General features: G+C 39.3%; 1 protein-coding gene across 1 annotated transcript in view; it reads left to right on the top strand.

Annotated features, from left to right (window-relative positions):
* Positions 1-864: 864 nt before the first annotated feature.
* The window catches only part of LOC130738063 (uncharacterized aarF domain-containing protein kinase At1g71810, chloroplastic), a 29,906-nt gene continuing 8,633 nt past the window's right edge, over positions 865-22,137 (top strand). The window contains exons 1-15 of the mRNA XM_057589963.1: positions 865-1,483; positions 2,171-2,215; positions 3,329-3,367; positions 4,214-4,384; positions 4,509-4,661; positions 4,958-4,993; positions 10,969-11,012; positions 11,688-11,778; positions 12,167-12,208; positions 12,316-12,424; positions 13,062-13,176; positions 13,783-13,832; positions 13,958-14,036; positions 21,420-21,470; positions 21,540-21,681. Coding sequence (XP_057445946.1) covers positions 1,127-1,483; positions 2,171-2,215; positions 3,329-3,367; positions 4,214-4,384; positions 4,509-4,661; positions 4,958-4,993; positions 10,969-11,012; positions 11,688-11,778; positions 12,167-12,208; positions 12,316-12,424; positions 13,062-13,176; positions 13,783-13,832; positions 13,958-14,036; positions 21,420-21,470; positions 21,540-21,681 — 1,524 coding nt within the window. The 5' untranslated portion in view covers positions 865-1,126. The remainder of the gene's footprint in view (positions 1,484-2,170; positions 2,216-3,328; positions 3,368-4,213; positions 4,385-4,508; positions 4,662-4,957; positions 4,994-10,968; positions 11,013-11,687; positions 11,779-12,166; positions 12,209-12,315; positions 12,425-13,061; positions 13,177-13,782; positions 13,833-13,957; positions 14,037-21,419; positions 21,471-21,539; positions 21,682-22,137) is intronic.

Here is a 22,137-nt window from a genome sequence, read left to right as displayed (position 1 = left end):
CTCATATGTCACCAATGAGATGAATTGTGTTGTTCCCTAAGGTGTGGGACGCGTGTTGACATAGCTTGGGAATAGTTGTGGAAGTAACATTCAAGATTCCTTCTGACTCGTAGTTTCGAGGAAGAAACTTAATTAAGGGGCTAGTTATGTAAGATTCATGATTAAGTAAGGTGAATAAACTTGATTAATATCTCGGTTTGGTGCTTTAATGCTTGTTGGCGTGATTTTTATGTATGGCTTTGTATGATGGATTTAATCCAATGGAAATAATACTTCGACTTTTGAAATCGAAGTTATTTCTCATGTGTATCCTTATAGGAATTCCCAAAGAATTCGATCACATTTCGAGAACGATAAAGAATGACGCTTTGTCGCCTAGAACAAGATTTATACATCAATTTATTGTTGAGTGGAAATTAAATATTTTCCTTATCAACACAATAATGTATTTGTAATTTGGTGAGTTTTGACTATAATGTTGATAGTTTTAGTTTCGGAACCCGGAGAAGATTTTCTCACCTACTGCAGAGGTTTCAGTAGATGACTTTCGGGCCCCGTACGAACATGTTCATGACTTCATTTCAAAAATATGGGTATCACAATATTCCAATATGTACTAGTACGCCAACGCGCCATCATGCACTTGCAACCACTCAAGGCTAAGCTCCTCCCTAGACACCGAGGAGAACCACCCGGTCTTACTCGAGAAATAACATATATTAAACGAGTTTAATGATAATGTTTTATTTTTAAAAAATATTTAGTTTAATTAATGAAGCATATTTTGAAAAACAAAATTGATAAATGATGAATTTTTTAAGGTATAAAAGATGATTACATGAATTACTATGAATAACGATAACAAGATAACACAAGGACCACATGGGAGACGTTAACTAGCTGCAAAATTTTGAGGTCACTAAGAAGCCAAAACGGCACAACCACCATAACAGTTTCACTCCTAAACGTAAAATCTTCACTACTCATGCAAAGACCCTGTTCCGCTCTTCAATCCAACAACCTTCATCGTCACCCTCTTCATAAACCACAACCCACTTCCTTCTCACTCCATCGTCTCTTCTCTTTCAAAACTTGAAAACAATTTTGAACTGTGGATATTACGAAAATGCCCCTCCTTCTTCCCATGCTTTCCCTCTCCTCCACCATCCCAACCCAATCCACATACCCCTCGCTCCAATTCCGACGTCGAAACCGATTTTCCACCCGCCGCTCCGTCAGATGCTCCGCCATCATCGGCGGCGAGAGCGACGCGTTCACGGCGAAGTCAGGGTACCTGTTCGAGCTGAGTGCGAAGGATGCGGACTCGCTGGCGGAGTACAGCATATCGAAAATCGCCGCCATTTATTACCGGAAGCCTCTGCTTGTGGCTCGCCGGTTGGTTCAGACCGGACTCGCTTTCGGCAAGTGGTTTGGGCTCCGTTACCTTGACGCTCTCTTCGACCGCTCCGATGACATGTTTCAGGTTTCCAAACTCTTTCTGATTCGAAACCCGTGAGGGTTCGAAGCTGAGTATATTCTTTTGCATAATCACAATAACTTCCTCAATTTTGTATCTCAATTTTTTTTGAAATGGGACATAGTAACAGTAGTTGCTTTGTATTTGAATGGAAGGAGAATTAATTCACTTTTTGCTAAATTCAGGGTTTGGGGATTTTAGGAACTGGGATTTTTTTTTTCTGATTTTTATATTTTTTTTAACTACACAAAATAGATATAATTAAGTAATTTCTTAAGATAGATGATTTTTTACTTCAAAAAAAAAAATAAGATAGATGATTTTTTTATTTTTCTTATAAAGGAAATGGTTGATATTGTTGGGATAGAGAACTTTTGCAGGAAATGATTTATGGTTTTCTTTAAAAACTTGCATGTGGGTCTAACTGTAGTAAATATGAGATCTTTGCACACCCCTTTACTGTCCAGTGCGCACGGGAAGTGTGAGTTTGCAAGATTATAGATTGGATATGGTATCATAACTTTAGTGAACATGGGACCTCAAAACGTTGTAGGCGTGGAGAGAGGCTAAAACTAATGAAGTGATTTCTATGTGTTAGAATGAAGAATCTTTGGACTTCTGATTTGTGGTTTTTAATGAAGAAAAAAAAATGAAATTTTCTTCTTCTTATCCCTTATTGTTTTGATTTTTCAGGTTAGAGCTGCAGAGCTAAGGAACATATTAGTGGAACTTGGGCCGGTATGTCATGCATTCTGGTTATTATATAACAGCCTTGAACTTTATATTTAGAGATTAATTTCTATGCACCGACGGTGTAAAAAGTTTTACACCATCATTCAATCACAACCTTCTATTTTTCTATTTTAGATATAATTAAATTCAAAATTAATTGTGAGCTAACAAAATGGAGGGATGTGATTGAATGATGGTGTAAAACTTATTTACACCGTCGGTGCATAGAAATTAATCTCTTATATTTAATGCACATTTTTTTTTGGATTTTGAGCGTGGTGTTTTGTGTCTTAGGATTGAGTAATGGTAGGGGTCGTTGATGTTATTCATTGGTAAATATGTCATATTTTGTAACTGAAGTTTTGAATTTGTTGCCACATTGTTTCAGTTCTTTCTCCCAGTTTTTGTTTTTGTTCTAAATGAAGTTGTTTCCCATCCAGGATGAACAACAGTTGAATTGAGTTATAACATTTAGGTCTAGTTTGATGTGAATTGGGGTGAAAATTTCACCCCAATTCATCAACACGTTATGGATATTGGGGTGAAAATTTCATAAACACGTTTCGAATTTTAAACAAAAATCCAACTTCCATAGTTTTCATCCCAACTTTATGGGGATATGAATTATTGCTGGGGCAAGATTGAACCAATGTTTTGATTTCCTAGATCCGAGTCCTCTAACCTAAACTTGTAGGTCTTTCCATTATTAATTTAAAGAGTGTTAAGTTAAACCTGTTAAAAAAGTTGATGTTTTTTTCCGTAGAGCTATCTATTACCACTTCTTAGCAGTGTTATTAAATATGCCAGAGAATTCTTCGCCCAAGTTCCTCTCCATCCCTTGCCTCACCTTTGGTATGAGTAATTTGACCAATTTTCCCCTACCGTCGGTATATTTGATGGGCACCTTCACAATCAAAATTCATAAGTGTCTCGTATTATTAGTAAGACACTTTAGATACTGAATTGTATCTTTGATAATTTTGTATAAAAATTCATAAGTGTCTCTAGTTTTAGTGGAATCATCATGCGGACAAACTTAAACATCTGATGTGTTGAAATGTTTTATCATCTATAACTAGTTGATGCGGTGAATTAAAGTTTTCTACTACTTTCTTGCAGGCGTATATCAAAATTGCTCAGGCTATATCATCTCGTGCTGTAAGTTCTGCTTTATCCGTGACATAATTAAATCTAATCTACATATTCTTTTGTTTCTTTCTGGTCTTTTGTGATCTTTCAGCTATGGTTTTCTTTTCATCATATGTCAATTGTCACGTGGAAGAAGAGTAGGTGAAGGCATTAATGAAAAATCGCTATTTACATGGTGGTGATAATGCTTATCTTGCTTTTCCATCATCATTACAATATTAAAGAGTACATAATGCATAATACATCAGTCTTCCTTTTCATTCTTGGCGCTGTTTAAAGCTGTGCATGACTTAAACAATACTCTGGAGGCCATTTTTCCTTTTTGGGTGCATTGTCAGGTTTCCTTCAGGTCACACCACAAGAATACATCAATCTTCCTTTTCATTCTTGGCACTGTTTAAAGCTGTGAATGGCTTAAACAATACTTGGGAGGCCATTTTTCCTTTTTGGGTGCATTGTCAGGTTTCCTTCAGGTCATACCACAAGAGAGGGGGGGGGGGACAGAAAAAAATGAGCTGAGGGTTAAACCATCTCCATTTTGGATCAAATGTCCTTAACAATACCTGAAAGCATTTATAATTTGGTTATCTGATCTGGTTGTTAATAGAATCTGACTGATATGTTGGTATATGGTTCGAGTAGCCATTTCATTTTGTCAATTATTTGAATATTATATTCCAAATCTTTTCCAGTTGCTTTTTAAAGTTCATGTGTAGTTTATCGCCTATATATGGTTTGGAAATGCCTGCATATCTTATGTTGCAATGTAACTTTATGCTCATATTCTGAAGATTATGCCACTTCAAATTACAGTGACTGTAATTAAGATGAATTTCAAATAAATTCTCTTTGTAGGATTTGATACCACCATCATATCTAGACGAACTCTCATTGCTGCAAGACCGAATAAGTCCATTTTCCACTGAAGTTGCTTTCAACACGATTGAACAAGAACTTGGTTTACCTTTGGTAGAACTTTTCTCCGAGATTTCACCTGAGCCTGTAGCTGCTGCATCCCTTGGGCAGGTCTATATATTTTGTCATTTTGGTGTATTTTCTTGCTGATGATTGTAGAGTTTTGAGACGACATGTATTTTTTATTTTTTTATTTTATTGCCTGAAAATTGGAACCTCTGTGTCCGAAGCATAGGTTTATCAAGCTAGGCTTCGCAAAACAGGACAGGTTGTTGCTGTTAAAGTGCAAAGACCAGGAGTTCAAGCGGCTATTTCCCTTGATATATTAATTTTACGTGTTATGGTGGGATTGATTAGGAGAGTTGGCAGGCTAAATACTGATCTTCAGGTGATGTTGCAATGTGAATAAGATTGAATTTCTGCTTCTTAGGAATTTCGAATATATTAACACCAAAATAGTTATTGTTGTTGCCAATGCCTCTTAGGTCTCAACTTCAAGATTGGTTGACATGGAGTTTTTTTTTTTTTTACTTTTCTATGAACTCATGATAATAAAAGTTTGGGGCATAATAAATATTGGTTGTATAATTAACATTATGCTTCATTTCGTCAATCATGTCCATGTTATACTCTTTAGTTCCATATTTCATCAGATTTGTTGAGCGTGGCACTGTATATATGCAGGCAGTTGTTGATGAGTGGGCTTCAAGTCTTTTTCGGGTATGCATTGTTTTCTTGTATTTTCAACCAATTATGCTCTAGAGTACGTGTGTCATGAACCAACTATCTGATGAGTATAGGCCTCCAATCAAGAAGGTGTATGAGAGAAAGAACAAGGGGAAAGCCACAGCTTAATGTGTTTGTTATAGTTAGTTAGTATCCAGCTGGCAAGTTAGTTGTTTCTGTTAGTGGCCAGCTGGCAATTTCTGTTAGAGATGCATTCTGTTAGCATCTGGGAGATAGTATAAATAAAGGGAAGGGGGTAGTTAACGAGTAGTTATTCAGTTAGTAGGTAATTGTGGAGAGACTGGTCTCTCGAACAACCAGAGGAAGAACTAGGGTTCATTCCACCATTTCTGTACCTTGAGCTCTGGTTCTCATTGAGAATCTGAGTCTCTATTTTCATTCAAATTCAATCTAGTTTCAGTTCAGAGTTCTACAGTGTTCATCAATTGGTATCAGAGCTCCATCCAGGAGCTGTGGTATCGATCTATGGTAGCTAGCAGAATGGAATCTCGAGTTGATGCGATCGAGAGGTTTATCGAGGCTATGAATCGCGACAGGGAAGAAGAGCGCAGGAACCGCGACGAAGAACGACGAAATCGAGAGGAAGATCGCAGAGAGCGTGCGGCGGAGAGAGAGCGTGTAGAGGAGCGACTTCGCACCTTGGAAGCGATTGTAGAATCGCTGTCCAGGAAGTGCGACGGCGAACGCGATGACGGAGGCAGCGGCGGGCGAGATCGCCGGCAAACAGGGGAAGAGCGAACGGTGAATGGTGGCAGCGTGGGAGGCCAGAGAGTAGAACACGAAGAGGAGAGAACACCGCGCACCGAGAATCCGCAAGCGGAGCGGTGGCGGAAGCTTGATATTCCGGTGTTCCAAGGAGAAGAAGATTCGTACAGTTGGATTCAGAAGTTGGAGAGATACTTCCGATTGAAGGGAGCGAAAGAGGAAGAGAAGACGCAAGCTATCATGGTGGCTCTTGATGGAAGGGCGTTGAGTTGGTACCAATGGTGGGAGACTTGTAATCAGGTAACTACGTGGGACAAGTTCAAGGAAGCGTTGCTGGAACGTTTCCAACTCTCATCTGCTTCAAGTCCTTTTGCTGCGTTGCTAGCTCTTAAGCAAGAAGGAAGTGTAGAGGAATTTGTGGCTCAATTTGAGAGATTTGCAGGCATGTTGCGAGGGGTTGAAGAAGAACACTACATGGACATTTTTGTCAATGGACTCAAGGAAGAGATTGCAGCAGAAATCAAGCTCTATGAGCCTAGAACTCTAGCAATCATGGTCAAGAAAGCATTGATGGTGGAACAGAAGAACCTGGCTGTGAGTAAAGCAGGGGTTGGCAGCATTAGCAGGTACAATTCTTCTTACAAACCACCTTTTAAAGCTTCAACTTATCAGAAAACTGTGACAATTGATAGTGGACAGAAGAGTGGAGTAGGTAGTGTTGTTCAAAACACAGTACAATCCTCTAGTGGAAGTGTTAGTGATAGAGTAGGGAGCAAGCCAGCAAGGGGAGGGGTTTTCAAAAGGCTTACTGGGGAAGAAATGAAGGAGAAACTAAGGAAAGGGGAATGTTTTAGGTGTGATGAGAAATTTGGCCCAAACCATGTGTGTAAGAATAAGCAACTCAGAGTCATGTTGCTGGAGGAGGAAGGTGAGGAAGAAGAAGAGGAGACTATAGAGGCTCAGCCAGAAGATTCAGGAGAAATTATGGAGTATAAGCAACTATCACTCAACAGCATACAAGGACTCTCTACCAGGAAATCACTTAAGGTGTGGGGAAAATTGCAGGAAACTACTATTGTTGTGCTCATAGATTGTGGAGCAACACACAACTTTATTTCAGCTACTTTGGCAAGAGCTTTGGAACTAAAGATTACGGAAACTTCCTCTTATACAGTGGAAGTTGGAGATGGACATAAGGTGCAAGGTAGAGGGGTTTGCAAGAATGTTAGTGTGCAGATCCAAGGGTTCATGGTAACACAAGACTTCTACTTGTTTGGGTTGAGAGGTGTAGATGTTGTGCTGGGTTTGGAATGGCTTGCAAGCCTAGGGGATATAAAGGCCAATTTTGAAGAGCTCACCTTGAAGTTCAAGCTGGGGAACAGCAAAGTGGTACTCAAGGGTGAACCTGAGCTGTTGAGGAAAGGTGCCTCACTGAATGCAATGGTCAAAGCCATTCAGCAACAGGGTGAGGGGTATGTTCTGCAATGCCAGATGTTAGAAAAGGAAGTGGCCCAACCAGAAGACACTCCAGAGTTATTAAAAGCAGTCTTGGCAGATTTTCCAGCATTGTTTGCTTCACCAACTGAACTGCCACCTCAAAGAAGACATGACCATGCAATACATTTGAAGGAAGGGGCATCTATACCTAACATTAGACCCTACAGGTATCCCCATTTTCAGAAAAATGAGATAGAAAAATTAGTTGCTGAAATGCTTAATGCAGGCATCATTAGACCAAGTATTAGCCCTTATTCAAGTCCAGTCATATTGGTGAGGAAAAAGGATGGTAGCTGGAGGTTTTGTGTAGACTATAGGGCCTTGAACAAGGTCACGATCCCCAATAAATTTCCTATCCCAGTTATTGATGAACTATTAGATGAGATTGGTCCAGCAAAGGTGTTCTCCAAGATAGATCTTAAATCAGGTTACCATCAAATTTTGATGAAGGCTGAAGATGTAGAAAAGACAGCATTTAGGACACACGAGGGGCACTATGAGTTTTTGGTGATGCCATTTGGCCTCACCAATGCTCCCTCCACATTTCAGTCCTTAATGAATGAGGTGTTGAGGCCAGTTTTGAGGAAGCATGCACTAGTCTTTTTTGATGATATTTTGATCTTTAGCTTGACCATGGAAGACCATGTAGTACACTTGACACAAGTACTGCAGCTAATGGAACAACATGACTTAAAAATCAATGGCAAGAAGAGTGTGTTTGGAAGAGGGCAAATAGAGTATTTAGGCCATGTTTTGACTGCTGGAGCAGTGGCGGCAGATCCAAAGAAGCTGGAAGCTATGTGGATGTGGCCAATTCCAAAGGATTTGAAAAGCTTGAGAGGGTTCCTTGGGCTGACTGGATACTATAGAAGGTTTGTTAGAGACTATGGAAAAATAGCTAGGCCATTAACACAGCTCTTGAAGAAAGATAGTTTTCAGTGGGGACCAGGCCCTCAGCAAGCTTTTGAAGCCCTCAAGCAAGCTCTCACTGAATTACCCACCCTAGCTGTTCCTGATTTTTCAAAGGTTTTTGTATTAGAAACAGATGCTTCTGGTACAGGGTTGGGAGCAGTGTTGTCTCAGGAAGGAAAGCCCTTGGCATTTTGGAGTGCTACACTCTCAGATAGGAGCCAAGCTAAGTCAGTATATGAGAGAGAATTAATGGCAGTGGTTAGAGCCGTCCAAAGATGGAGACATTACCTTATGGGGAGGCACTTCATCATTAGGACAGATCAGAAAAGTTTGAAATTTTTGACTGAGCAGAAGGTCTTGGGAGCAGAACAGTTCAAGTGGATTTCTAAGCTCTCAGGTTATGATTTTGAAATACAATACAAACCTGGAAAGGACAACTCTGCAGCTGATGCCATGTCTAGGAGAAGTTCTTACTGTGCACTCTCAGTCCTCAAGGTTAATGACTATGAGGAATGGCAAACTGAAGTGTTACAGGATCCTAAATTGCAAGCAATAGTGCAGGATCTGATTCTGGATCCAGAAGCTCACAAAGGCTACTCTCTAAGAGACCACAAGCTGTTCTACAAAGGGAAGCTGGTGCTGTCCAAGCAATCCTCTAGGATTCCCATTTTGTGTAAGGAATTCCATGCTACCTTGTTGGGGGGGCATTCTGGTTTTTTCAGAACTTATAGGCGGTTGGCTGCAGTGGTCTATTGGGAGGGCATGAAGAAAGACATTAAGGACTATGTAGCTGGCTGTGACACTTGCCAGAGGAATAAATTTGACAATTTATCCCCAGCAGGTCTCCTTCAGCCATTGCCAATTCCTACACAAGTATGGACCGATGTGTCTATGGATTTTATTGGTGGTCTACCAAAATCCAAGGGCAAGGATACAATCCTAGTGGTGGTGGACAGGTTGACTAAATATGCCCATTTTATTCCATTAAGCCATCCCTTCACAGCTCCTGAGGTAGCAGCTTTGCTTTTGCAAGAAATTGTGAGACTACATGGGTTCCCTGCAACAATAGTCTCAGATAGGGATTCTCTGTTTCTCAGCAGCTTTTGGAAAGAATTATTTCGAGTTTCTGGTACCCAGTTGAGGTTCAGTACTGCCTACCATCCTCAAACTGATGGTCAGACTGAAGTGGTAAATAGATGCTTAGAGGTCTACTTGAGGTGTCTTACTGGTTCCAGACCAAAGAAATGGGTCACTTGTCTACCTTGGGCTGAGTTCTGGTTCAACAGCAATTATAATAGGTCTACTAAGATGTCTCCTTTTCAAGCCCTTTATGGTAGGGAACCACCACTGCTACTACAAGGCACTACAATTCCCTCCAACATTGCTGCAGTGAATGAATTGCAGGAGGGTAGGGATGAGTTGATAGCTGATCTCAGGGCTAACCTTCTGAAGTCCCAAGATATGATGAGAACCTATGCTAATAAGCATCGAAGGGATGTGGAATACCAGATTGAGGACTTGGTTTACCTTAAGTTGCAGCCTTATAGAAGAAGGTCTTTGGCTAGGAAACTGAATGAAAAGCTGAGTCCTAGATATTATGGTCCTTATCCTATTGCAGCTAAAATTGGAGCAGTAGCTTACAAATTGGACTTACCAGCCCATAGTAGGGTGCACCCTGTCTTTCATGTCTCTCTCTTAAAGAAGGCCATAGGGACTGATTTTCAAGCTCAACCTTTACCTGAGGTTTTGAATGAGGACCATGAGCTGGTCGCTGAACCTGAAGCTGTAGTGGCTGTTCGGGAGGATACTATGGGGCACATTGAGGTGTTGATTCAGTGGACTTCTCTACCTGCTTGTGAGAATAGTTGGGAATCTGCTGCTCAGCTCCATGAAGCTTTCCCCACTTTTCCCCTTGAGGACAAGGTGAAGCTTTTAGGGGGGGTATTGATGAGTATAGGCCTCCAATCAAGAAGGTGTATGAGAGAAAGAACAAGGGGAAAGCCACAGCTTAATGTGTTTGTTATAGTTAGTTAGTATCCAGCTGGCAAGTTAGTTGTTTCTGTTAGTGGCCAGCTGGCAATTTCTGTTAGAGATGCATTCTGTTAGCATCTGGGAGATAGTATAAATAAAGGGAAGGGGGTAGTTAACGAGTAGTTATTCAGTTAGTAGGTAATTGTGGAGAGACTGGTCTCTCGAACAACCAGAGGAAGAACTAGGGTTCATTCCACCATTTCTGTACCTTGAGCTCTGGTTCTCATTGAGAATCTGAGTCTCTATTTTCATTCAAATTCAATCTAGTTTCAGTTCAGAGTTCTACAGTGTTCATCACTATCCTAAAAGCTAAGTTATTGGGTGAAGATACATGAATGATTTTTTATTATATATTTCTAATCAGGCTTGAAGTGTTGACAATGCACGAGCCCACTTACTTTGTGTTGCAATTCAACTTTTCTTTTAGGATAACGGGGTAAACAAGGATCGAACTCTAGAACATTTGTTCAGGCTTTGATACCATGTCATGAACCAACTATTCTAAAAGCTTAAGCTATTGAGTATAGACACATAAATGTTTTATATACATTTCTAACATGTTAGATTTCAGAGAGAAAGATTCATGAAATAGAAATTCTGATTTTATTAACTGAATGAATATTACAGAAGCAGTTTTCTTTCATAAAATCTCTTTTCTCACTTTTCTTCACTTTCTGTTACATTTGCTCACTTTCTCATAGGCTAGTAGATTTGTACTATTAAAAACTGTTTAATGCTTTTTTTAGCAGAATTAAATTTCTTAGAAATTTAAATTGAATACAGGTAAATCACCTTGAATGCAGGAGATGGACTACTGTAACGAAGCAAGAAATGGTGTGAAGTTCAGGTTAGTGCATATTATCAAGGCTTTTAAAAATTAAAATGCGATTCACTCATTGAATCTCTCCTCAAAGTAATATCATATATGGTCTGAAAGCATGTGAAAATGGTTTGATTTTGTTGTATTCAACTAGTAATAGAATTTAGAGCAACTTTGATATAAGTTTAAGTACTCTGGGACAGACAGGCATATTTTTTTTAAATTGGAAATTGACAAGGCAGCAAGCACTTTAGTATTTTCTGTGAGCAATGGGTTTGGTCTTAAAGGTTTAGATTTTCTTTATAATTTTCTTTTATGGCTTTGGAGAAGAAATGAATAACAGAGCAGTTATCATAACTTTATAAGAGCCATTTTCTAGGTAAGCAAATTTCAGGGCCTGTTTGGTTATTTCATTTTCCTTTTCCAGGTTTTAGTTACAAAGCTTCTACCTTGTTTTCATGTTATTTCCTGTTTTGGAAGTTTTGTGCAGGAAATGGTGAAAACAACTTTTAATTGTTTCCATTGTTTCCTGTACTAAACATTGAGACAATACGGTGATAGTTTCAAACTGAAAAAAGAAAATGGAAACAAATAATGAAAATATAAACCAAACAGGCCCTTATGTATCTCTTTTGCTTTCATTTAGCAAGAACTAACGTGTTACAACTTATAAATATTTTGTGGCTTGTTATGTGTGACCAGGAAGTTGTATGGTTCTATACAAGATGTGGTGGTTCCTTTAATGTACATGGATTACACAAGTCGCAAGGTCCTTGTTATGGAATGGATTGAGGTATTGTACCATTTGCTGCTTGCTCACTATATTTAGCAAAACTAGTTCAGTGCATTTTTATATTAGAGACCCAGATAAGATTGTTGTATATATCAGCACATGAGATTAACAACTCTCGAGTTATCTGGAACTTATCCTGAAGATCCTCTTTTGTAATGGTCTATGGTCTGAACTAGAATGCTTGATACTCACCCAGAGAAACCATTATATAATATATCACCAGGAAATAGTCTTCCTGAATGATGTGGAGTGCTTTTTAGATCTATATCCTCCCCTTGAAACTAAGTTATGGCACATAGCGCCATTTTATCTTAAATATTTTCTCTGTTATTGTCTGCTGAAAAATAACTGTGACTTCTAACATATTAGCTTACTATGTCCATTGTAGGGGACAAAGTTGTCAGAAGTGAAGGATCTCTACCTAGTTGAGGTCATCTATGAAACTAGTTGCAAATCACTCTGAATTTTAATCTGTATGATTCTTAGTTTTTTGCATAATGATGCTGAGCATACTTTGTATTTCCTGATGTTGATTAGGTAGGAGTTTACTGCTCATTCAATCAACTTCTTGAGTATGGATTCTATCACGCAGATCCACACCCAGGAAATCTTCTTCGGACATATGATGGCAAATTAGCTTATTTAGGTAATTGAACACAAAAACTCAATATTTCAAATCCTTTTTGTTATCTTATTCTTTGGCATCTATTTTGTCTTTGTCATTGACAACATAGCTTTGTGGTTAATATATATACATATCTGTCTTGTTTTGATGATTTAGCAATTTAGATGAAATTAAGCTCTTGGAATAGCTTGATCTTTTCTTGATGTGGTACTTATTTAAGCTTCACACTCCTCCTTCTCCTGATTCTTGCCTTATGTTGCAACTACTTTCTTATGGAACAATTATTTGTGTTTGTGTGTTGGGGGGTGGGGGTGATGTTTTGGTGTGCATTGCGTATGCCCTTATTACATTGGAATTCCTCTTGGTTAGATAAAGGCTTTGGTTAAGAGGCAAAAAAATTGTTGGAAATTGTACATTTTGTGCAGTTGTTTGGTGCATATGATTGGAGCAAATACTCAAATTTTACGATTACTTCTCTAATTCTCAACTTGTTACCAAATAAGATTCGCTATATGGCCTCTCATTGGTGTTCTTCTAATGGTTGTGTTAGCGATAAGGATTATGTTAAGAGTTAGGGTTAAATGTAAAGTCTATGAGCTAAGTAGTTATCACCATAAATAAGGTTTTATACTTCATTTTGCTCCTTCTTTTGCACCAGATTTTGGCATGACTGGTGAATTCAAACAAGAATTGCGTGATGGATTCATTGAAGCTTGTCTACATCTTGTAAATCGCGATTTTGATGCATTGGCTAAGGACTTTGTGACTCTTGGGTATTTTACGATTTATTCATGTTTTATTTTAGTTATTAAGATAACTATCCTCGTTGGTATATGTTAGAATTAAGTTAGAACCACACATTACCACAAAACCCTAAGCTTAAGGCAATGAGTGTGTGTGTCCTTTATTATATATACACTTGTACACTAGCTAATCTATCCAATGTGGGACTTATTTGAGACATCAGTGGTCATCGGACTTGTGCTGCTTCGTCTGAATCTCAGAGGCCTTATGGGTTGCTTTGTCTTGGGCTTGAGCTCAGCGGAACGTCATTAGGTGTTAGAATTCTCTTTTTGAGTCTCAGAGGCATGTGCTGTATATACAACTTTTTTTGTAAACTTTTTTTCCCGGTTTTTTTTTTTACATTTTTTTCCTGAGAATTTATTTTTTTGGAAGCGGAAGTCATGGCTCGGATCAAACCATCTCATGATACCATCTTAGAATTAAGTTAGAACCACACAACAATGAGTGTGTGTGTCCTATATTATATATACGCTTGTACACTGGCTAATCTATCCAATGTCGGACATATTTGAGTCTCCACTAGGTATTCTCTAGTAGTGTAAGACTGTTTATGGCTTTATGCTTTTAAATTACAGGCTTCTTCCACCGACCGCAGACAAAGAAGCAGTTACAAAGGCTTTGACAGGTTTTACTTTTTATTTTTAGGAGAATACTAAATTGTTGTGACTAAATGCTGCAATTATCAGTCTCCCTGTTCACCTTTCTTGAGGTTATATTTGTTGATTCTTCAACCTACTTTATTCTGTGTAGGTGTCTTCCAAAATGCTGTTGCCAAAGGAATTCGTAATATCAGCTTTGGAGACCTTTTAGGGGACTTAGGAACCACCATGTAAGCTCTTTGCAAATGCATTCAAGACGTAATTGTAGAACCTAGTATATATTTGAAGGTTCTTTATGTCTGGTAAGAAACATAAACTGACATGAAATAGAATAAGGAAGGAACATATTTTATCTCAGGATCTATCCAAAATCTTTGCTTAATATAGACAAGGAAATTCTGGAAAAATCCATGGGTCTAACACCAAAGTCATATTGCTTATTCGTTACCTGAGACAAGATAATTTTCTATAAAATGTTAAATATGAGGGCGGCCTAACTCAATCCTAAGAAGTAGGTCATGAGTTTAGGATTACTCAAGCCTCTATAAACTCTCGTTTGAATTTGATCATACCTTTAATCGATTTGGCATCTCAATTCACCCCCTCATGTGGGAAGTCTGCGGACAGGTTCATCTTTGGACAGCTGTGGGGTTGCCTAATATTAGATCCATAGGCTCTGATACTATCTTAAAATTGAGTTGGGTCTAACTATAGTGCAAAACCTAGCTCAAGAGGAAGTGAGGATTTCCCAAACTTATATAACCTCTACTTTGGCCATATACGTAGACTGTAGTAGTCGATGTAGGATCTCAACAGATCTTATGGTATAAAATAATATTTCCTTTTTGTAAATGTTCTGAAAATAGGAAAAATAATTATCAAGGAACACGATGAATTTTTTGTGAAGTTATAGAGTTTTAATCTTAAGGTTTAGTAGGAGGAAAAATAATACTCAGAATAATGAAGTTGTGTTAGGAGTCCCGCTATAATTGATGGGACACCATATTCTAAGCAAACTGGGAAACAAATGGTGGTAGAGTCAATCCCTAATGTTTTGGGGCTATAATCAATTTAACTAAGGAAACTATACATCAAATCAAAAACAAATCTAACACTTTCGTAACACTTCCCTCAAGTTGGAGACTCAAGTTGGAGAGTATATATCTTATGCATCCAACCTGTTACAAATATATGTTATTCTAGGACCTCATAAGTCATAATGACTGGTAAAGTTATAGCGATATGATCCTTGGAGCTAACAGAGGAAATTCTGTGAACACCAAAATGGATTTCTTTCTCGAGGAAATGACAATCAACCTTTATATATATTGTCTTCTTAAGAAAATATGTCTTAGAGGAGAGGTACAGAGCTGATTGGTTATCACACGTCCACTTCTGGGGACCAACCTTGCAAAACCGCAACTGCTGAAGAAAATGTTTCACCTACAAGCTCACATGTTTCTTGATCCATAGCCTGGTACTAAGCTTCAATCTGCATCTGAGTATCAAACAATGTCAGTATTGACCACGGTTAGTGCAAGGAAGACCCTTTCCAGGAGACTCTTTGATATACCTAAGAATGTGAATAATTGCATGCCAGGGACTATCACAAAAAGAGTTAAGAAACTATCTTACAACATAGACCGGGAAAGATATATTAGGTCTGGTCTTGACATTGGGATACATAGAGGGGTCAGCTGGCTTGCAATACAAAAGATTAAATAACTAGTGTTGTTTTAGGTCTTTGATGCCCTTTCGATCATCGCTTGCCACATAAACAAAAGTATAGATATATGTTGTTGAGGGTGAGTGTCTGAAGAAAATAGAGTGGCCTGCCTCACAACAGATTGTAATATCCCGGATTTGTGTTAGTGCATTTTAGGGTGTCACACAGATCATTCCAAACTGCTATAGAACTTTGCTAAATCTACCACACCAAGAATGAGGTGTATTTAGGCCATATAAGGACTTCAGTATTCTACATGCAAGACGTAGACCTCCTTTAGCAACAAATATAATGTTACGGGTAGTTGTTGATTAGCTGGCAATAGCTGGCAGTTAGAATAACAGAAGCAGTTACTTGCTCAGTTAGTTAGTTAGCAGAGTATATATAGTCTCTGTGATATACTGTAATGGCTATGCTGATGATAATAGAGTTCTTTCTCTCATTCTCTCTCTAATTCTCTCTCTCTCTCTCTCTATCTTCTTCCTATCTTATTCAGAGCTTGCGATTCCTGGAGCGCCATGGCTGATGCTACGCGATTGCAGAGTGCGATTCAAGAAGCAGAGGAAAGGTTCGCAGCGACGATTGAACCCAGCATTGATGAGCGTATGCGTGGATTCGAAGAACGCATAAAACTAAGCATGGAGTCTTGATTCAATAGCTTCCAGGAGACGTTGAGAGGCGTTGGATTGCAGATGGCGGAACTTTCTACGGCGCGTAGAACTCGTGGAGGTGGCGATGGCGAGCATCGTGTCGCAACGCGATTGACGCGTTTGGATTTTCCAAAATTCAACCGCGAAGATGTGGATTCTTGGCTCGTGAAGTGTGAGCGCTTCTTTGCGCTGGATTCAACACCAGAAGATGATCGAGTTGCTGTTGCTAGCATTGCACTCGATGAAAGTTCATTTCGATGGTTCCAGAGCTTGGAACAGAGCACGGTGGGAAGGCTTGCATGGAGGGAATTTGCTACAGCTGTCAAGATTCGTTTTGGTTTGGAATTTGAGTCTCCAATGGAGGAACTCAAACGTTTGGTGCAAACTGGAAGTTTGGATGAGTATCAGGAAGCGTTTGACAATCTCATAGGTCGCACTGAGTTAACAGAGGGCCAGAAATTGCAATGTTATTTGGGAGGTCTCAATGCAGAGCTTAGTAATGGAGTCAAGATGTTTGCTCCAAGAACTGTGTTAGAGGCTACAAGGATGGCGAAATTACAGGAGAGAAGCTTCAAATTGCTGCAGAAGCGCATGGTGCCTGTTTCTAGAGGTTATGGAAATTGGTCAGAGAAGAAGAATGTAAGTGTTCTTCCTGAAAAGAAAGCTTTTCAAACTGATAAGAAGGCACAGAATGATAATACACAGAAAAGCATTTTAGGGAAACCTAATTACACATTTCAAAAGAAGTTAACTCCAAAGGAATTGGATGAGCATCGTGCTCAAAACCTTTGTTTCTTTTGCCATGAGAAGTATTCTCCTGGTCATGAGTGCACACAGAGGAAGAAGTTGCAAGTGTTTTTGATGGAGGTACATGATGAAGAGCTACCTGAAGGGGAACAAGAAGGGGAAATGGAGGTAATTGACACAGCTTCTGGTGTTCCCAGAGTCTCTCTCAATGCTTTGAATGGGAATGGGGATTCTTCTGATGAACCTATGATGAGATTGACTGGTTGGATAGGGAAGAGGAAAATTTTTGTGCTTATGGACACAGGTAGCACACAATTTTATTGACCAGAAATTGTGCAAAGCTGGCTTAGTAAAGTTGAAGCCCTTGCAACCTGTCAGCATCACAGTAGCAGATGGTGGTTTAATCCAAAGTTCTGGTTGGTGTGAAGATGTCCACTGGAAAATGCAAGGTTACAACTTCTATGCCAACACTATAGCTATTCCTCTTACTAGTTGTGACTTGATTTTGGGAATGCAATGGCTGAAACAGTGGGGTAAGATTTCTTGGGACTTTGCAAACTTAGTTATGGAATTTAATATGGGAGGTATTCCTGTTGTTTTACATGCCATGGAGGAACAAGTACCCCGAGTAGTATCTGCTACCAAGTTGAATCATATGATGTTAGAAGATAAAGTTTGTTGTATGTTGCACTTGATTCCTTGCTGTCAGGGGTTAGTTTGTTGCAATGTTACTACTGCTGAGACTGATTTGACACAGCAACAAGAATTGTTACTTCAAGATTTTCAGGATGTGTTTGAGGAGCCTAAATCTTTACCACCATTTAGAGGCATCCATGATCACAAAATCACTTTGAAGGAGGGCTCTAATCCTGTTTCCCTTAGGCCCTATAGATATCCTCCAGCACAGAAGGATGTGATAGACACTATGGTCAAGGAATTATTGAATTCAGGGGTCATCCAACCTAGTTCCTCTCCTTTTGCATCTCCAGTTGTGCTAGTTAAGAAGAAGGATGGCAGTTGGAGGATGTGTGTTGATTATAGGAGGTTGAATGAGATGACTATCAAAGCTAAATTTCCAATTCCTTTGGTAGAAGATCTGTTAGATGAACTGGGGGGGGCAAAGGTCTTCTCTAAGTTGGATTTGAGGGCTGGATATCACCAATTGAGGATGAAGCCTGAAGATGTAGAGAAGACAGCTTTCCAAACACATTCAGGGCAATTTGAGTATGTGGTGATGCCTTTTGGCTTAACCAATGCTCCTTCTACATTTCAAGGTGCTATGAATTCCATTTTCTCAGCTCAATTAAGGAAGAGTGTCTTAATTTTCTTTGATGATATTCTTGTCTATAGTGCATCTGTGGAGGCCCATATTCAGCATCTCAGGGAAGTTTTCAGTATTCTCAGGGCTAATTCATTTTTTGTTAAAAGAAGCAAGTGTGCTTTCTTTACTCCTAGGATTGAATATTTGGGACATTTTATCACTGCCAATGGAGTGTCTACTGACCCAGCTAAAGTCCAGGCAGTACAAGACTGGCCCCAGCCCTCTACAGTGAAGCAATTAAGGGGTTTTTTGGGCCTTACTGGTTACTATAGACGATTTGTGAAGGGCTATAGTATTGTGGCTTCTCCTCTCACTGATCTACTTAAGAAAGACAGCTTTATTTGGACTGAGGAAGCTCAATCTGCATTCCTTCAACTTAAACAAGCTATGATTCAAGCTCCTGTTTTAACTATCCCTGACTTGTCCAAACCTTTCATGGTGGAGACAGATGCTTCCAACACAGGTATTGGGGCTGTTTTGCTTCAAAATGCTCACCCAGTAGCCTTTCAGTTTCCTCTATATCCACAGAGTTATGGGATTGTATCCTCAAGGCTTATGGTGCAGATGTTGCTCTTCAACAATTGAAGAGTCAAGTGGTGGAGGATCCTACTGCTCACCCTCATTACACTGTGGTGGATGACATGGTGTTTAGGAAACACAAATTAGTGATCCCTGCGGATGTTCATGTTAAGGAGTTGATCCTCCAATGGTTGCACTCTTCTCATCAGGGAGGTCACTCTGGCATCAGGGCTTTTATTCATAGAATTAAGTCACTTTTTCATTGGAAAGGTATGAGTAAGGATGTTGCTCTCTTTATTCAAGCTTGTGAGACTTGCTTGCGATGCAAGTATGAGACTAGGGCTACTCCTGGACTGCTACAGCCTTTGCCTATTCCCAGGGGCATTTGGCAAAGTATTGCCATGGATTTTATTGATAAACTTCCTTTGTCTCATGGGAAGGAAACTATTTGGGTAATTGTGGATAGATTGAGCAAATATGCTCATTTTATTCCTTTGTCCCACCCTTATACAGCTTCCAAGCTTGCTGACATTTTTCTGAAGGAAATCTATAAGTTGCATGGAGCTCCTGCCAACATTGTTAGTGATAGAGATCCTGTGTTCACTAGCAAATTTTGGTCCACTTTCTTGCAGCAGCTGGGCATTTCACAGAGCCTCACTACTGCCTATCATCCCCAATCTGATGGCCAAAGTGAAGTTCTCAATCGCTGCTTGGAGCACTATCTTAGATCTATGACGTGGCAAAGGCCAAAGGAATGGGTTAACTGGTTGCCTTTAGCTGAGTGGTGGTATAATACCACATATCATTCAGCCACACAAGCAACCCCATTTGAAGTTGTGTATGGTCAAGTACCTGCATTGCACCTGCCCTATTTCCCTCAAAGCACTAATTTGGAGGCCATTGACAGAAGTTTTGTGGCTCGGGAGGAGATGATTAGAAAGCTACAAGGCAACTTGGTTAGAGCTCAAGCTAGGATGAAGAGAATGGCTGATAGGCACAGGTCTGATAGGGAATTTCAGGTTGGAGATTGGGTGTTCTTGAAGCTGCAGCCTTATAGGCAGACTTCAACTCAGTACAGGGCCTCTGAAAAACTTTCTCCTCGATTCTTTGGGCCATATCAGGTGTTGTACAGGGTAGGCAAGGTGGCCTATACTTTGAGTCTACCACCTACATCCAGGGTTCATCCTACTTTTCATGTGTCTCTATTGAAGCCTTGTCCTGATCCTCAAGTTCCTATGCAACCTCTCCCTGAAGATTGGGGCAATCTGGATCAGCCAAGGGCTCCACTCAAGATCCTTCGGAGAAGGATGGTTCAGAAGAAGCATAGGGCTGTGACTGAAGTCCTGGTTCAGTGGCATGGTGAGATGCCAGAAGAAGCTACATGGGAAGTCCTATACATTTTGCAGAAGCAGTTTCCATTGTTTGATACCTCTGTGGACATTACTCCAGTTGATTTACCTGTTCTTCCTTGAGGTCAAGGAAGTGGTTATGGGGAGGGATATGTTACGGGTAGTTGTTGATTAGCTGGCAATAGCTGGCAGTTAGAATAACAGAAGCAGTTACTTGCTCAGTTAGTTAGTTAGCAGAGTCGGTTAGTTAGTTAGCAGAGTATATATAGTCTCTGTGATATACTGTAATGGCTATGCTGATGATAATAGAGTTCTTTCTCTCATTCTCTCTCTAATTCTCTCTCTCTCTCTCTCTATCTTCTTCCTATCTTCTTCCTATCCTAACATATAAAAGGGTGCTCCATATAATTCTCATCCTCAAACCGACAGTGTAAAAATGCATTTTCAATAACCAACTGAAATAAGGGCTAATGCTTCATGGCAGCAATGGCTAAGAATAGACAAACTGAAGACACCTTTTCAACTGAGGAGAACGTATAAATGTAATCCAAACCATAGACCAGTGTTATCCTTTAGCCACAAAGCATGTTTTGAAACAACCTACTTGTCACGAACCCATTATCCCAAAAGCTTAAGCTGTTGGGTAAAGGACACATGAACGGTCTTATATTTCCAAGACTTCTGTCCATCAGGGCCCACTTTAATATTGAAGATCCACCGGCATCTAACAGCAAACGTCCCAGGAGGATCTGGAACAAGCACTCATCTACAGTTGGATTCTAAAGCAAATGTGTTATCAATCATTTTCTATCGCAAACCTGTATGGGATAAAGCTTCCTGTACTGTCTTATGAATAGTCATAGATGAAATAGTAGAGACAAAGCCATAGTAGGTATGAGACAAACGATGATATGAGAGGAAATTATTAATGAGATGGTCAGATGAGGGTTAAGAGTTTTTCATCAACATTTCTACTGTATCAAAATTTTAAGCATGGTCTTCTCTGTTGTAAAGTTGAGCTCAAAACTGATCTGCCAATGCTTCATTCAAATTGTAAACTATATCATCAACAATTCTAAACACAACAGAAACATGGTGCATTGATGTAATGCGCTAATCGACAGATTTCAGAAAAGGGAAATCTGGTGCTTTAATACTACCATCATGGCGGGGTTTAGGACCTGATTCATATACTCTTAATTCATGAGATATTCTTTATTCTATGTTATTTTGACTTCCTGATGTTTGTTGTCTCCTTCTTTGTATTTCACCATAACGTCTATGTCACCTTTTTTTTTCAGGTATAAATTCAAATTTAGGATACCTTCATACTTCTCACTTGTCATCCGAAGGTACTGCTTTCTGTACAAGGCTTTAACTAATGTCTCCATAGATTCCTAAACCATATCTTATGTTTTTAGCCTTGCTGTACTGGAAGGAATTGCAATCAGCTCTAATCCTGAGTACAAAGTCTTGGGTAGTACTTACCCTTGGATTGCTCGAAAAGTACTCACTGACAGCTCCCCTCAGCTTAAATCTTCTTTGGAGAATCTTCTTTATGAGGTAAACATAGAAGACACCTGCTTTTCAAATGTTAACTGAGATCCTGACAATACGTGCAATCTTGATCCCATAGCCGGATCGAGATTCTCTGTCCCTAAATGGTGTCTCATTTCCTGTCCCAGCCAATGAAATTATGCCATGTCAAATACAAAATACATGACTATGACATTTATACCTTACATGAGTGGTTTATAATTGACATGACATAATTTCTATTGAAAAATAATAGGTAAATGCTGTTCTATTTTATTCCTCAGCCAAAGGCTGGTATTTATAGAGAGGATACAATTATTACTCCTTGAATTAAGGAGAGAATTACTACTCCTTGAATTAAGGAGAAAATTATTACATATAAAAAAGTCAATAATAGAATCTCTAGAATTGACTGGAAAACAATAAATACTGATATATTTTCCAACACCCCCCCTCAAGTTGGTGCATAGATATCTATCATGC

The sequence above is a fragment of the Lotus japonicus genome, chromosome 2, assembly GCF_012489685.1.
Source record: "Lotus japonicus ecotype B-129 chromosome 2, LjGifu_v1.2".
NCBI classification, from domain to species: domain Eukaryota; kingdom Viridiplantae; phylum Streptophyta; class Magnoliopsida; order Fabales; family Fabaceae; genus Lotus; species Lotus japonicus.
The sequence above is the reverse complement of the archived record's forward strand: the minus strand, read 5'-3'. Positions and strand labels throughout refer to the sequence as shown.